The sequence below is a fragment of the Salvelinus alpinus genome, chromosome 1 (genome assembly GCF_045679555.1).
Source record: "Salvelinus alpinus chromosome 1, SLU_Salpinus.1, whole genome shotgun sequence".
Lineage (NCBI taxonomy): Eukaryota > Metazoa > Chordata > Actinopteri > Salmoniformes > Salmonidae > Salvelinus > Salvelinus alpinus.
In genome coordinates this window covers 87,369,463-87,383,147 of record NC_092086.1, presented here as the reverse complement: position 1 = coordinate 87,383,147, position 13,685 = coordinate 87,369,463, and the positions used below count along the sequence as shown (strand labels likewise).

The following is a 13,685-nucleotide window of genomic DNA, read 5'->3' as shown; positions in this document are numbered from 1 at the left end:
GGTGCTGTACTGTACTCTACTGTACTGTAATGGTCTGGAGTGGAACATGCAGTAAAATAAGTAGTCAAAGAACAGCAGTTGGCTGACCTTCAGCATACCAGTGTCGTAGGATCTATCAGAGGTAGTGCACTACACACAATACTAGGGTGCCGTTTAGGCCAACCCCAGTGTAAGGTACATAACAGGAGTACAATCCCATATGGACCCCAGTCCCCACACTATACGCAATTTGAAATTGTAATTTCTCGTGGCTTGGAAATGCCAGTCAACTCCAAATACCCCTTACCTTTCTTCTGAAGCTGTGCTCTCTCCTTCTGCCGCAGGTCTGTCTCCCGGCCCAGCACCTTCCTCTGTCTCTCCAGCTCACCTCGTAGCATCCCGAGACGCAGCTGCATACACTCCCGCTCCTTCTTCTGCAGAGAGAGAGCGAAGAAAGGAGAGAGATGTGGAGAGGAGAAAATGAAAAATAAACAGAGAGAGAGTGAGAAAGAAAGAAAAAGAAAGAGAGTATATATGCTTCACCACAGCAAGTGCTTTTCATTATTCCAGCTCAACACCATATCCCCATTTGGTCTCTCAGAACAAGCCACACAATCTAGGGCCAATCCCATAACAAACTCATTCAATACGCCTCTCATAACCCATTATACACTGTCAATACTGGATGGATGAAGACAAGTGGGGCCTCAAACAAGGTCTTTCAAAAGAACCCCTTCAAAAGCCCTCACGAGAGAAATTGGAGATCCTCATACAGAGGGCAAAATCGAGTTAACCCCTTCATGTCCATAACGGAAATGTATAATTTCCTTTGGTACACTTGTTCTCTGAGCTAACTGATGGACAAATCAGGAAAAAACGATTCTTCAATTGGCCAAATGTTTGTCTACAATACAAGTTTTTGATACTGTACTATATTTAGTCTTTGGACATATTTTATGAATCAAGTCATGTGAATACATGTTCAAATGATCAGATCTTAATCATTTGTGGTAAAAACACAAAAGTACGTGGACACCCCTTCAAAATTTGTGGATTTGGCTATTTCAGCCACACCCGTTGCTGACAGGTGTATAAAATCGAGCACATAGACATCTCCATAGACAAACATTGGCAGTAGAATGGCCTTACTGAAGAGCTCAGTGACTTTCAAAGTGGTACCGTCATAGGATGCCACCTTTCCATCAAGTCAGTTCGTCAGATTTCAGCCCTGCAGAGCTACCCCAGTCAACTGTAAGTGCTGTTATTGTGAGGTGGAAACGTATAGGAGCAACAACTGCTCAGCCGCGAAGTGGTAGGCCACACAAGCTCACAGAACGGGACCACCGAGTGCTGAAGCGCGTAAAAATCATCTGTCCTCGGTTGCACCACTCAATACCAAGTTCCAAACTGCCACTGGAAGCAATGTCAGCACAAGAACTGTTCGTCAGGAGCTTCATGAAATGGGTTTCCAGCGACACACAAACCTAAGATCACCATGCACAATGCCAAGTGTCAGCTGGAGTGGTGTAAAACTCGCCGCCATTGAACTTGGCAACGCTTTCTCTGGGGTGATTAATCACGCTTCACCATCTGGCAGTCCGACGAGTGAATCTGGGTTTGGCGGATGCCAGGAGAACGCTATCTGCCGCAATGCATTGTGGCAACTGTAAAGTTTGGTGGAGGAGGAATAATGGTCTAGGGGTGTTTTTCATGGTTTGGGATGGGCCCTTAGTTCCAGTGAAGGGAAATCTTAATGCACTAGCATACAATTACATTTTAGCGATTCTGTGCTTCCAACCGTGTAGCAACAGTTTGCGGAAGGCCCTTTCTTGTTTCAGCAAGACAATGCCCCCATGCACAAAGCGAGGTCCATCTAGAAACTATTTGTCAAGATCGGTGTGGAGGAACTTGACTGGCCTGCACAGTGCACTGACCTCATCCCAATCGAACACCTTTGGGATGAATCAGAACGCCGACTGCGAGCCAGGCCTAATCGCCCAACATCAGTGCCCGACCTAACTAATGCTTGTGGCTGAATGGAAGTCCCCACTGCAATGTTCCAACATCCAGTGGAAAGCCTTCCCAGTAGAGTGGGGGACCAACTCCATATTAACGCCCATGATTTTGGAATGAGATGTTCGACGAGCAGGAGTCCACATACTTCTGATCATGTATTGTGTATGTTTGTGTGTGTGTGTGTGTGTGTGGGGGGGGGATGCATGCGCATCAAAACTATGAAAAAACACATATGGAATCATGTAGTAACCAAAAAACTGTTAAACAAATCAAAATATATTTTTATATTTGAGATGAGATTCTTCAAAGTAGCCTCCCTTTGCTTTGCACGCTCATGGAATTCTCTCAACCAGATTCATGAGGTAGTCACCTTGAATGCATTTCAATGAACAGATGTGCCTTGTTAAAGGTTAATTTGTGGAATTTCTTTCCTCTTTCCTTCTGAATGCGTTTAAGCCAATCAGTTGTGTTGTGACAAGGTAGGGTTGGTATACAGAAGATAGCCCTATTTGGTAACAGACCAAGTCCATATTATGGCAAGAACAGCTCAAATAAGCAAAGAGAAACAACAGTCCATTATTACTTTAAGACATGAAGGTCAGTCAATACAGAAAATATCAAGACCTTAGAAAGTTCAGTCGCAAAAACCATCAAGCGCTATGATGAAACTGGCTGTAATGAGGACCGCCACAGGAAAGGAAGACCCAGAGTTACCTCTGCTGCAGTTACAGTTAACTGCACCTCAGAAATTGCAGCCCAAATAAATGCTTCAGAGTTCAAGTAACAGACACATCTCAACATCAACTGCTCAGAGACTGTGAATCAGTCCTTCATGGTCGAACTGCTGCAAAGAAACCACTACTAAAGGACACCAATAAAAAGAACAGACTTGCTTGGGCCAAGAAACATAAGCAATGGACATTAGACCAGTGGAAATCTGTCCTTTGGTCTGATTAGTCCAAATTTGCGATTTTTGGTTCTAACCACAGTGTCTTTGTCAGACACAGAGCTGGTGAATGGATGATCTCCGCATGTGTGATTCCCACAATGAAGCATGAAGAAGGTGTTATGGTGTGGGGGTGCTTTGCTGGTGACACTGTTTGTAAGAATTCAAGGCACAATTAACCAGCATGGCTACCACAGCATTCTGCAGCGATATGCCATCACACCTGGCTTGCGCTTAGTGGGAATATCATTTGTTTTTCAACAGGACAATGACCCAACACACCTCCAGGCTGTGTAAGGGCTATTTGACCAAGAAAGAGAGTGATGGAGTGCTGCATCAGATCACCTGGCCTCCACAATCATCCGACCTCAACCCAATTGAGATGGTTTGGGATGAGTTGGACCGCAGAGTGAAGGAAAAGCAGCCAACAAGTGCTTAGCATATATGGGAACTCCTTCAAGACTGTTGGAAAGACATTCCAGGTGAAGCTTGTTGAGAGTATGCCAAGAGTGTGCAAAGCTGTCATCAGGGCAAAGGGTGGCTACTTGAAGAATCTCAAATCTAAAATATATTTTGATTTGTTTAACACTTTTTTGGCTACTACATAATCCCATGTGTTATTTCATAGTTTTGATGTCTTCACTATTATTCTACAATGTAGAAAATAGTAAAAATAAAGAAAAACCCTTGAATGGGTAGGTGTTCTAAAAACTTTTGACCGGTAGTGTATATATCAACAATATCTAAATAAATCCACACACACTGTCTCTCACACACACACCACTAGAGAATATGCGGTATAAGCAAATAAGCAAAAAAGTCAATAGAGACTGGAGAGAGAGTAATTTTACAAAATTCTCTCTCACCTTAAACATGTTCAGATCTTAATTTATGGTATATATATTGCCTGGACCAAAATTTCAATATATACATTTTTGCAAAATGTATTAAAAATAAAAACACCAGATTTACATAAGTATTCAGAACCTCTGCTATGAGACTTGAAATTGAGCTCAGGTGCATCCTGTTTCTATTGATCATCCTTGAGATGTTTCCACAATTTGATTGGGGTCCACCTGTGGCAAATTCAATTGATTGGACATGATTTGGAAAGGCACACACTTGTCCATACAAGGTCCCACAGTTGACAGTGCAAGACAGTGCAAGAGCAAAAATCAAGCTATGAGATCGAAGGAATTGTCAATAGAGCTCAGAGACAGGATTGTGTTAAGGCACAGATCTGGGGAAGGGTACCAAAACATTTCTGCAGCATTGAAGGTCCCAGGAACACAGTGGCCTTCTTAATCCTTAAATTGAAGAAGTTTGGAACCACTAAGACTCTTCCTGGAGCTGGCCGCCCGGCCAAACTGAGCAATCGGGGGAGAAGGGCCTTGGTCAGGGAGGTGACCAAGAACTCGATGGTCGATCTGACAGAGCTCCAGAGTTCCTCTGTAGAGATGGGGGAACCTTCCAGAAGGACAACCATCTCTGCAGCACGCCACCAATCAGGCCTTTATGGTAGAGTGGCCAGACGGAAGCCACTCCTAAGTAAATGGAACATGACCACCCGCTTGGAGTTGCCAAAAGGCATCTAAAGGACCCACAGTCCATGAGAAACAAGATTCTCTGGTCTGATGAAACCAAGATTGAACTCTTTGGCCTGAATGCCAAGCGTCACGTCTGGAGGAAACCTGGCACCATCCCTACGGTGAAGCATGGTGGTGGCAGCATCATGCTGTGGGGATGTTTTTCAGCGACAGGGAGACTCGTCAGGATCGAGGGAAAGATGAACAGAGCAAAGTACAGAGAGATGCTTGATGAAAACCTGCTCCAGAGCGCTCAGGACCTCAGACTGGGGTGGAGGGCCGTGTAAATGACTTATGTGCGCTTCTAGACAGAGTTCCTCTGTCCAATGTCTGTGTTCTTTTGCCCATCTTAATCTTGTATTTTTTTGGCCAGTCTGATATGGCTTTTTCTTTGCAACTCTGTCTAGAAGGCCAGCATCTCGGAGTTGCCTCTTCACTGTTGACGTTGAGACTGGTGTTTTGAGGGTACTATTTAATGAAGCTGCCAGTAGTGGACTTGTGAGGCGTCTGTTTCTCAAACTAGACACTCTAATGTACTTGTCCTCTTGCTCAGTTGTGCACTGGGGCCTCCCACTCCTCTTTCTATTCTAGATAGAGCCAGTTTGCCCTGTTCTGTGAAGGGAGTAGTACACAGCGTTGTACGAGATCTTCGGTTTCTTGGCAATTTCTCGCATGGAATAGCTTTCATTTCTCAGAACAAGAATAGATTGACGAGTTTCAGAAAAAAGTTATTTGTTTCTGGCCACTTTGAGCCTGTAATTGAACCCACAAATGCTGATGCTCCAGATACTCAACTAGTCTAAAGAAGGCCAGTTGTATTGCTTCTTTAATCAGGACAACAGTTTTCACATAACATAATTGCAAAAGGGTTTTCTAATGATCAATTAGCTAATCCAAGTTTATCATTTTAAAAAGGCTAACACAACGTGCCATTGGAACACAGGAGTGCTGGTTGCTGATAATGGGCCTCTGTAGATTTTCCTTTTTTTTTTTTTATAAATCTGCCGTTTCCAGCTACAGTAGTCATTTACAACATTAATAATGTCTACACTGTATTTCTGATCAATTTGATGTTATTTTAAATGGACAAAAACTTTTCCCTTTCCTTTCAAAAACAAGGACATTTCTAAGTGACCTCAAACTTTTGAATGGTAGTGTATATATCAACAATTATTAAGATTTGAACATGTTTAAGATATGAGAAAGAGGGAAAACTCTGAAATTACTCACACTCCAGTCTCCATTGACTTGCATTTGCTTATACTGCATGTAGTCTAGGGGTGAGTGTGTGAAAGAGAATGTGTGGATTTCTTTGTATATATCATTTGAACAAGTATTCACATGACTTGATTCATGAAATGTGTCCAAAGACTAAATATAGTACGATACAGAAACAGGTCAAATAACAATACTATATGCTTTTAAACAATTTATTTCTGAAATGCATTTCAAAATACATATGTGACTCGTTTCAGGAAACTAGGTGTATGTCGCAGGTCACTACTTCACAGTAGTGGCAGAAATCCCTTCTGGAACATGTGAACTTTCATGTGCCTTAATAACAGACCTGTATGACATCTGTAAATACGAATACAATTGTTAAATTACGAGCCTAGTTGGTTTAGCCACAGAAAAGGTCAGCAACCTTCCCGCTAGCCATGATTGGCTGAGATAATGAGTGGGCTGGACATGAGAGATGAGTACGGATTGGTCTGCCATATAGCACGCTTCTGTCTCTTTGAGCTGGTCAGTAAGTGTAGGTAATCCTGTCTAATGCAGCTTTTTTTTTTTTATGTATCGTGTAGTAGAACTGTGTAAGTGTTGCTCTCTACTTTCTGGAGGACCGAGTTTTGAAATCAGTGGAATTACAGTATGATAGCTAAGGAGATGGAGAAAACACCTGACTCCAGATTACATCTTCAAACTAAGGACAACCATGGCATCCGTGATAGGAAGAAGCGTCCATCTGTGATGTAAGATAGTCTAGCTCGCTACATTTTCAGATATTACACTTTTCTAATTTTGACAGAGAGTCGTTTTAATTTCAAGTTAAAGTGTACTGTTAGCTAGCTAGCTAATATTACGTGTATGATCTTATTATTTGTATCTCAGAGCCATTTGCTTTGCTAGTTATATCCTAATTTTAGCTAGCTAACATTGAACCTGGTTGGTTAGCTACCTGCATATTCATGCAGGGTAGTAGTGTCATGAGTTGGGATTATGGTTCATTGTTTACCTAGCTAGCTACATGTCTTACCAAAAGACCACTATGCAAGTATCCTTTTCAATAGAATGTCACTGCGACAACTGTTGATAGACGTAGCTGGTAAATTTGCTCTACTCCGATTTCAGAGCACTCTCTTCTTAACTGACAAATTAACGCTCAACACCCGCTGAATATGGCCGGTGTCAGTAAACGTTGCCAAAAAAAGAGTAAATTGTTGCCAGCAGCACAGTTGCAGTCACCAACGCACGGGATAACATAAAAACAGCCTAACCAACTCTGCTAGGGCGAGAAAATGGTCAGTGAGCTGTTCTTTCATTTGTGTCTGGAAGTAGCTAGCAAGCTTGCCAACGTTAATCAGTTAGCTTGGGTGCTTGACTGTTGTTGTTTAGACAGTACGCTCAGATAAACTCTTAAAGAGATGGGTGGGGCTAAAGCTTAAGAGGGTGTGAACGATGCTGAATGGGTGTAGACAAAGAAGAGCTCCCCAGTAGGTACCAAAACATTCAAAGGCCATTTTCTCAAAAGTGAGGTTACAAGTTTATCAACTTTCTCAAATGCAGTGTATTATATACCATTTTGTAGCTCTTTATCCAATGTAAAAAAAACACTTTCAAATTTTGCTACATAAGACAGAAAGAACCAAGGCAGTCGATCACATTTACCAAAAAAAATTATACATTTTCTCAAAATCCCAACTTAGATTGTCATTATCTATCATACTTCCAGTGTCAATCTTAAAATCTTCAATGTGGCCTGTGTAGACATTGGACTAACCTACTATGTTGACACCAATGTCATGCAATTACACCATATGGAATTTGTCCTGTGGTGCATTTTGATATTGTACTAAATATAGTTCAAGGACGTGAATGGGTTTGAGGTCACTGCCAAGCGAGAGAGAGAACGCCGCACTAACTGGCGTAAAGGACCCGTGTGTTATCTGATAGAAGTGGGTGGGCTTTGTGACGGGTTCATTCTGGGACTGACATTGTGGCTGAACCCTCTAAGGCCTGGAGCGGGGCCCACTACAGCCAGGAGAGGAGAGGCCGGGCCTTTAGCTGCCTTGTCTTGACTGGACCTTCCTCACTTCTGCCCTTTTCTCTCAGACCAGGGGTCTTCAACCTTTTCTCTCAGACCAGGGGTCTTCAACCTTGCCCATGGACCTCCACCCAGGCAAACTGGAGACCCACGGACCCCCATCATATGTTCACACGTCTTGTCTTGTCATTAAATTAATAATAATTGCAGGGAGAAGTAATCAACATTTTAAATGATTAGATTTGGTAGATAATTTTCATTATTTTGACCTCCCTACATTGTAATTGGAAGAGGAAGTGTAAACACTAACATAGCCTATTATCTGAAAAAGGGAACTCAAAACACATTTTTGCTAATAGCAGCTATTTAGCTGGTTAAACAAAGGTTATCCATGTTTTGGCAAACATGTACTGTACTGTACGAGGAGAAGATGAGAGAGCACCAACATCACCTGTTCACTAATTTATAAGCTGCAGACGAGCCAATGGAGTTGGTGGGGGAGGGGGGGCGTAGAGTTAGTCATTATATTGCAGTCCTAACTATCCAAGGCCAGGCCAGGTAGATGACGATGAGTCCATGATGAGTGCTGAACTGAACCAAACACTTCTCTTCCCTGGCTGGCAGACAGCTGGCTATAGATTGATCATGGGACTGCGGGGCACAGGGGTGACGGAGGGGGCTGCGCCAGTGAAACATTAGATTCTGATTACATCGGAGTGGACAGAGAGACTGAATCCTGCTGTGGTATTCACCACACAGCCTGAAGTCACAGTTTATCACCATATCAAACACTTCAGACTGTCAGAGCAGTAGGAGAGAAGCTGAGCTGTGTGTTTAGGTGTGTGTGTGTCCAGATGGCTTCCAAATGGTCTCGCTTGGAGAGGGGGAGGAAGGGGCATATGAGAAATGATCATGAGAGACGCGAGGACTGGAGGTTCTCAAACTAGTGTGGGGGTGACAAGATAAATGTGCTACCATGTCAGAAATAGTACAGCATCAGCATAGCAACCTTTAGGGGTGGGGAGAAGGTGGTGCAGGGTCACACACACAGGGCTAACATCAACACCAGATGACATCTAGCTCACCACATGCCCCGTCGCCTGGGTATACCTGGATAGAGCCATTAGTATATGCAAGTCATTAGTCAACATCTCCAGCCACCACAGGGTGCCTCCCTATCAGGCCCCAACACAATCCCCTAACATCTCACTCTATCTGGGGTTCACTTAAGGCCTGTTGGGAGGCCCCCTCCAGCCCCCCAAATGAAGAACAGCACTTGCTCTTTCGCAGGGCACAAAGTTGGAAGGATTAGAGGAGAAAGAGGGATGGAAGAATGGAGAGATAGAGCTTGTCCTCCAACTCAAACCCATTTTGATTCCTCTGATCAGTATCATAATCCACCGCCAAGAAGGAGGCTAATGAAGACCAGAGAGAGAGTAAGCTGACTGAGCATCTCCCTCCTCTTCCAGTCTGGCTGCTTGATATGATCATCCCAGTCAGTCCTGCATTCTTCTATCCTCTGACCCACCAGGAATTTTAACCTTGTTATTTAGAGAGAGCATTTATTTTGCCAGTTGCCTGCAGCTGTGTGTGGTATCATCACACACACAGGCAGACACGTACACGCACGCAGGCACAAATGCAGGCACGCACACGGACGGACACACACAGATGGCGATCGCAGCCAGGATCAGTTAATGCTGATACGCCTCTTATCAAGGTCTTCTGAGGCTTTTTTTTAGGAAAACAGAGAGTGTCAGTCACTCAGACAGGCTAGATAGAGCCCCCATCTCCCGGAGTGTCAGAGCCCATATGTAGTGCAGGAATGCTGCAGCTCGCGTGTTAACCACCACCAACTACAGCCCTCCTCTAGCCTTTTGCCAAATGCCAGAGTTGACAGGTAGGCTGTGGCCGGTGTGTGTGATGTATGTAGTGCTTGCGCGGGTGCGTGTGTTTGCGTGCATGCATGCGTGGGTGTGTCTGTGCGCGTGTGCATGTGTGTGTGCCTTACAGCCACAGCGCTGTGTATTGCTTGTCTGAAGGTCCCCGGACATCAAACAGCCAGTTGGTCAGCTGAGTCAACAGCGACAGAGGCATAACCTGGCCGTAACCCTGGAGATCAATGGCAGAGTGTGGGTGAGAGGGTGAAAGGGCCACGCTGGGCCGTGGTGGTGGGCTCCACTCCACACCCTTTGATCCCACACAGACGTGAGGTGGGGTGGGCAGACTGAGGGAGAGAGAGATACTAACAGGGAGAGCACTCCTAAACAGAGAGGGGAGACCCAGAGTAAGACACACACAATGCTCCCCTCTTTCGAAACCAATAACTCAGTGGGATCATTTTAAAAGGATCTGTCTCAGCTACAGTACACAGAGAGAGCAGCGGTGGCTGATCTAAAGGAGATAGAACATGATTTATTAGCTGAGGTGAACTCTAAAAGGCTTTGGAATGTTTCATTGAGGGGAAGTATCAGCCAAAAGGCCTTTTCAATGGGAACATTGTGCTGTAGTGTGTGTGTGTGTGTGTGTGTCTTCATCATCTGATTGACTGAGGTGCTAGTAAGTAGTCAGTTTAGTTCAGTGGTAAAGAACACAGCACTCAGATAGCAACAGGCTGAGAGAGAAGGGGACAACTAACTGAGGTATGTAGGTGAACAACAACAAGAAAGTGTTGGAGCAGTCTCCTCTGACTGCCTCTACACTCATATCCTACAGACAGGGTGTCCGTGATGACAGCCACGCACGCACATGCACACACACACACGAATACATGAGCACACACATTCATAGTCAAACACACTCATACATACGGTGCCTTCAGAAAGTCTTCATAACCCTGGACTTATTCCATTTTGTTGTGTTACAGCCGTATTCTTTTTTCCTCTCACCCTTCTACACACAATACACCATAATGACAAAGTGAAAACATATTCTTAGAAATGTTTGCACATTATTTGAAAATGAAAAACAGAAACATCTAATTTACATAAGTATTCCCACCCCTGAGTCAATACATGTTAGAATCACATTTGGCAGCGATTGTACAATATTTGCCCATTATTCTGTTCAAAATTATTCAAGCTCTGTCAAATTGTTTCATTTTTTTAACATGAAATACCCCTGAAAAAATGAACAATTACAAGCATACCCATAACATCATGCAGCCACCACTATGCTTTCAAATATGGAGAGTGAGATAAGATAAAGATATGGAGAGTGAGATAAGATAAGATAAAGATAACACTTTGTATTCAGGACATCCAGTTCATTTCTTTGCAGTACTACTTTAATGCCTTGTTGCAAACAGGATGCATGTTTTGTAAAATGTTTTTATTCTGTGCAGGCTTCCTTCTTTTCACTCTGTCAAGTGGCTTAGTATTGTGGAGTAACTACAATGTTGTTGAGCCATCCTCAGTTTACTTCTATCACAGCCATTAAACTGTAACTGTTTTAAAGTCACCGTTGGCCTCATGGTGAAATCCCTGAGCGGCTTCATTCTCTAAGGCAACGGAGTTAGGAAGGACGCCTGTATCTTTGTAGTGACTGAGTGTATTGATACACCATCCAAAGTGTAATTAATAATTCCACATTGCTCAAAGGGATATTCTTTTAGGTTTATTGTTACCCATCTACAAATAGGCGCACTTCTTTGCGAGGCATTGGAAAACCTCCCTGGTCTGTGTGGTTGAATGTGTGTTTGAAATTGTATCTGTGGGGTACAGAGATGAGGTAGTCATTCAAAAACCCTGTTTAACACGATTATTGCACATGCACACACAACTTATTATGTGACTTGTTAAGCACATTTTTACTCCTGAACTTATTTAGGCTTGCCATAACAAAAGTGGTTGACTACTTATTGACTGAAGACATTTCAGCTTTCATTTTTAATGAATTTGTTAAATTTTTCAAAAACATAACTCCACTGACATTATAGTGTATTATGTGTAGGCCAGCGACAACAATCTCAATTTAATTTAAAATTCTGGCTGTAACAAAACAAAATGTGGAAAAAGTCAAATGGGTGTGAATACTTTCTGAAGGCACTGTAGGAACACAAAGGGGGGAGGGCGGCTAAAGCTTATGTGCAAAAATCAGCTTTTAACTTAACAGTGTAGCCTATACCTTGAGCCCCAAAACATGAAAGTGTCAGACCCCCAGGGCTTTTTTAACAGGAGCTTTTGAAGTGTACGTTTACAATAAACACAACATTTAAAACCTAGGATTACCGCTCCGTTTTCACAGCTGTTTGGAAGCCAATTCCAACATTTTTAAATATGCTTTCTTTTTATTGGTTTTGATTTGAGGGTGGAAATAAAGTTACTTGAGGTCCAGAGCCGGCTGGATTTCTGTTCTACCTGATTATTAATTGCACCCGTCTAAATCAGTCCCTGGTTAGAGGGGAACAATAAAAAAATGCAGTGGCACTGGTTTTGAAGTCCAGAGTCAGGGTTGGGTAGGTCTCTTTCTAAATGTAGCGTTACAGTTACTAGTTACCTGTCCAAAATTGTAAATCAGTAACGTAACTTTTGGATTACCCAAACTCAGTAAAGTAATTGGATTACAGCCACAAAGTCATAAAATCTGGTTTTAAACGTAAATCTAACCTTAACCCTAACGTTAACCACACTGCTAACCTCTAATGCCTAACCCTAACCTTCAATTAAGACCAAAAAGCTAAATTTTGTTTTCATTCATTTGAACAATATCGCCAATGTCAACCTGCTTAAGAGGCATTAGAAGAAGACAAAAATGAATATTACCAATTGAACAACATCCATTGCAGGATAAATCAATGTTAGAGTTTGGATGTTGCATTTTACTTTATGGGTTGCTTTCTACTACAGATAATAATATGATTATCTTTACATCTTTCCAGCCATTCCAATTAATTTAATAACACCTGATTTTCAAGATTAGGACTTGGGAACTATAGATTAGCCAAATTGTTTTACCTGAGCATCAGCCCAAAACCAAGAACTATTTAGCCTACTATGTTGTTGATGATGTTGTTGTCATGGAGGACTGATTGGGCTCATTTCTTTAAGTTGAAGAAGAAATGCTGCTCTCGGAATGGCATGCTTCGAGCACTACCGAAAAGCGCTATTTGCATTTGAAAAATTAACCCCATATAGTGCATTTGCTAAAGACGCCTATTTTTTACATTTGTTGGTGACACTTTGATAACTTGATAATTTGCAGCTGTTTAAGTCTATAAAAAGTGTGTGGGTTTGAGCATGTGTCCGTTTTTGAGCAATAAAAGCCCCATTCATGGTCTTCTTAAATGAAACTTGTTTTTGACAGTATGGAGCACAATACCATGGGTGAGTTTAGAAGGGAGAAACTCGCTGAAACTTTAATTCCATAGGTTGGGATCCGCACTATGCAACTGTTGCAAGTAGAGGTCGACCGATTAATCGGAATGGCTGATTAATTAGGGCCGATTTCAAGTTTTCATAACAATCGGTAATCTGCATTTTTGGACACCGATCATGGCCGATTACAATGCACTCCACGAGGAGACTGCGTGGCAGGCTGACTACCTGTTATGCGAGTGCAGCAAGGAGCCAAGGTAAGGTGCTAGCTAGCATTAAACTTATCTTATAAAAAACAATCAATCAATCATAATCACTAGTTAACTACACATGGTTAATGATATTACTAGTTTATCTAGCTTGTCCTGCGTTGCATATAATCGATGCGGTGCCTGTTAATTTATCAATGAATCACAGCCTACTTCGCCAAACGGGTGATTTAACAAGCGCATTTGCGAAAAAAGCACTGTCGTTGCACCAATGTGTACCTAACCATAAACATCAACGCCTTTCTTAAAATCAATACACAGTATATATTTTTAAACCTGCATATTTAGTTAATATTGCCTGCTAACACG

General features: G+C 42.6%; 1 protein-coding gene across 2 annotated transcripts in view; it reads right to left on the bottom strand.

The window, feature by feature from the left end:
- Positions 1-13,685, bottom strand: part of LOC139532642 (UV radiation resistance-associated gene protein-like) — a 146,054-nt gene that overhangs the window by 94,575 nt on the left and 37,794 nt on the right. For both annotated transcript variants that reach the window (XM_071330525.1, XM_071330535.1), the window contains exon 8: positions 287-413. In XM_071330525.1, coding sequence (XP_071186626.1) covers positions 287-413 — 127 coding nt within the window. The remainder of the gene's footprint in view (positions 1-286; positions 414-13,685) is intronic.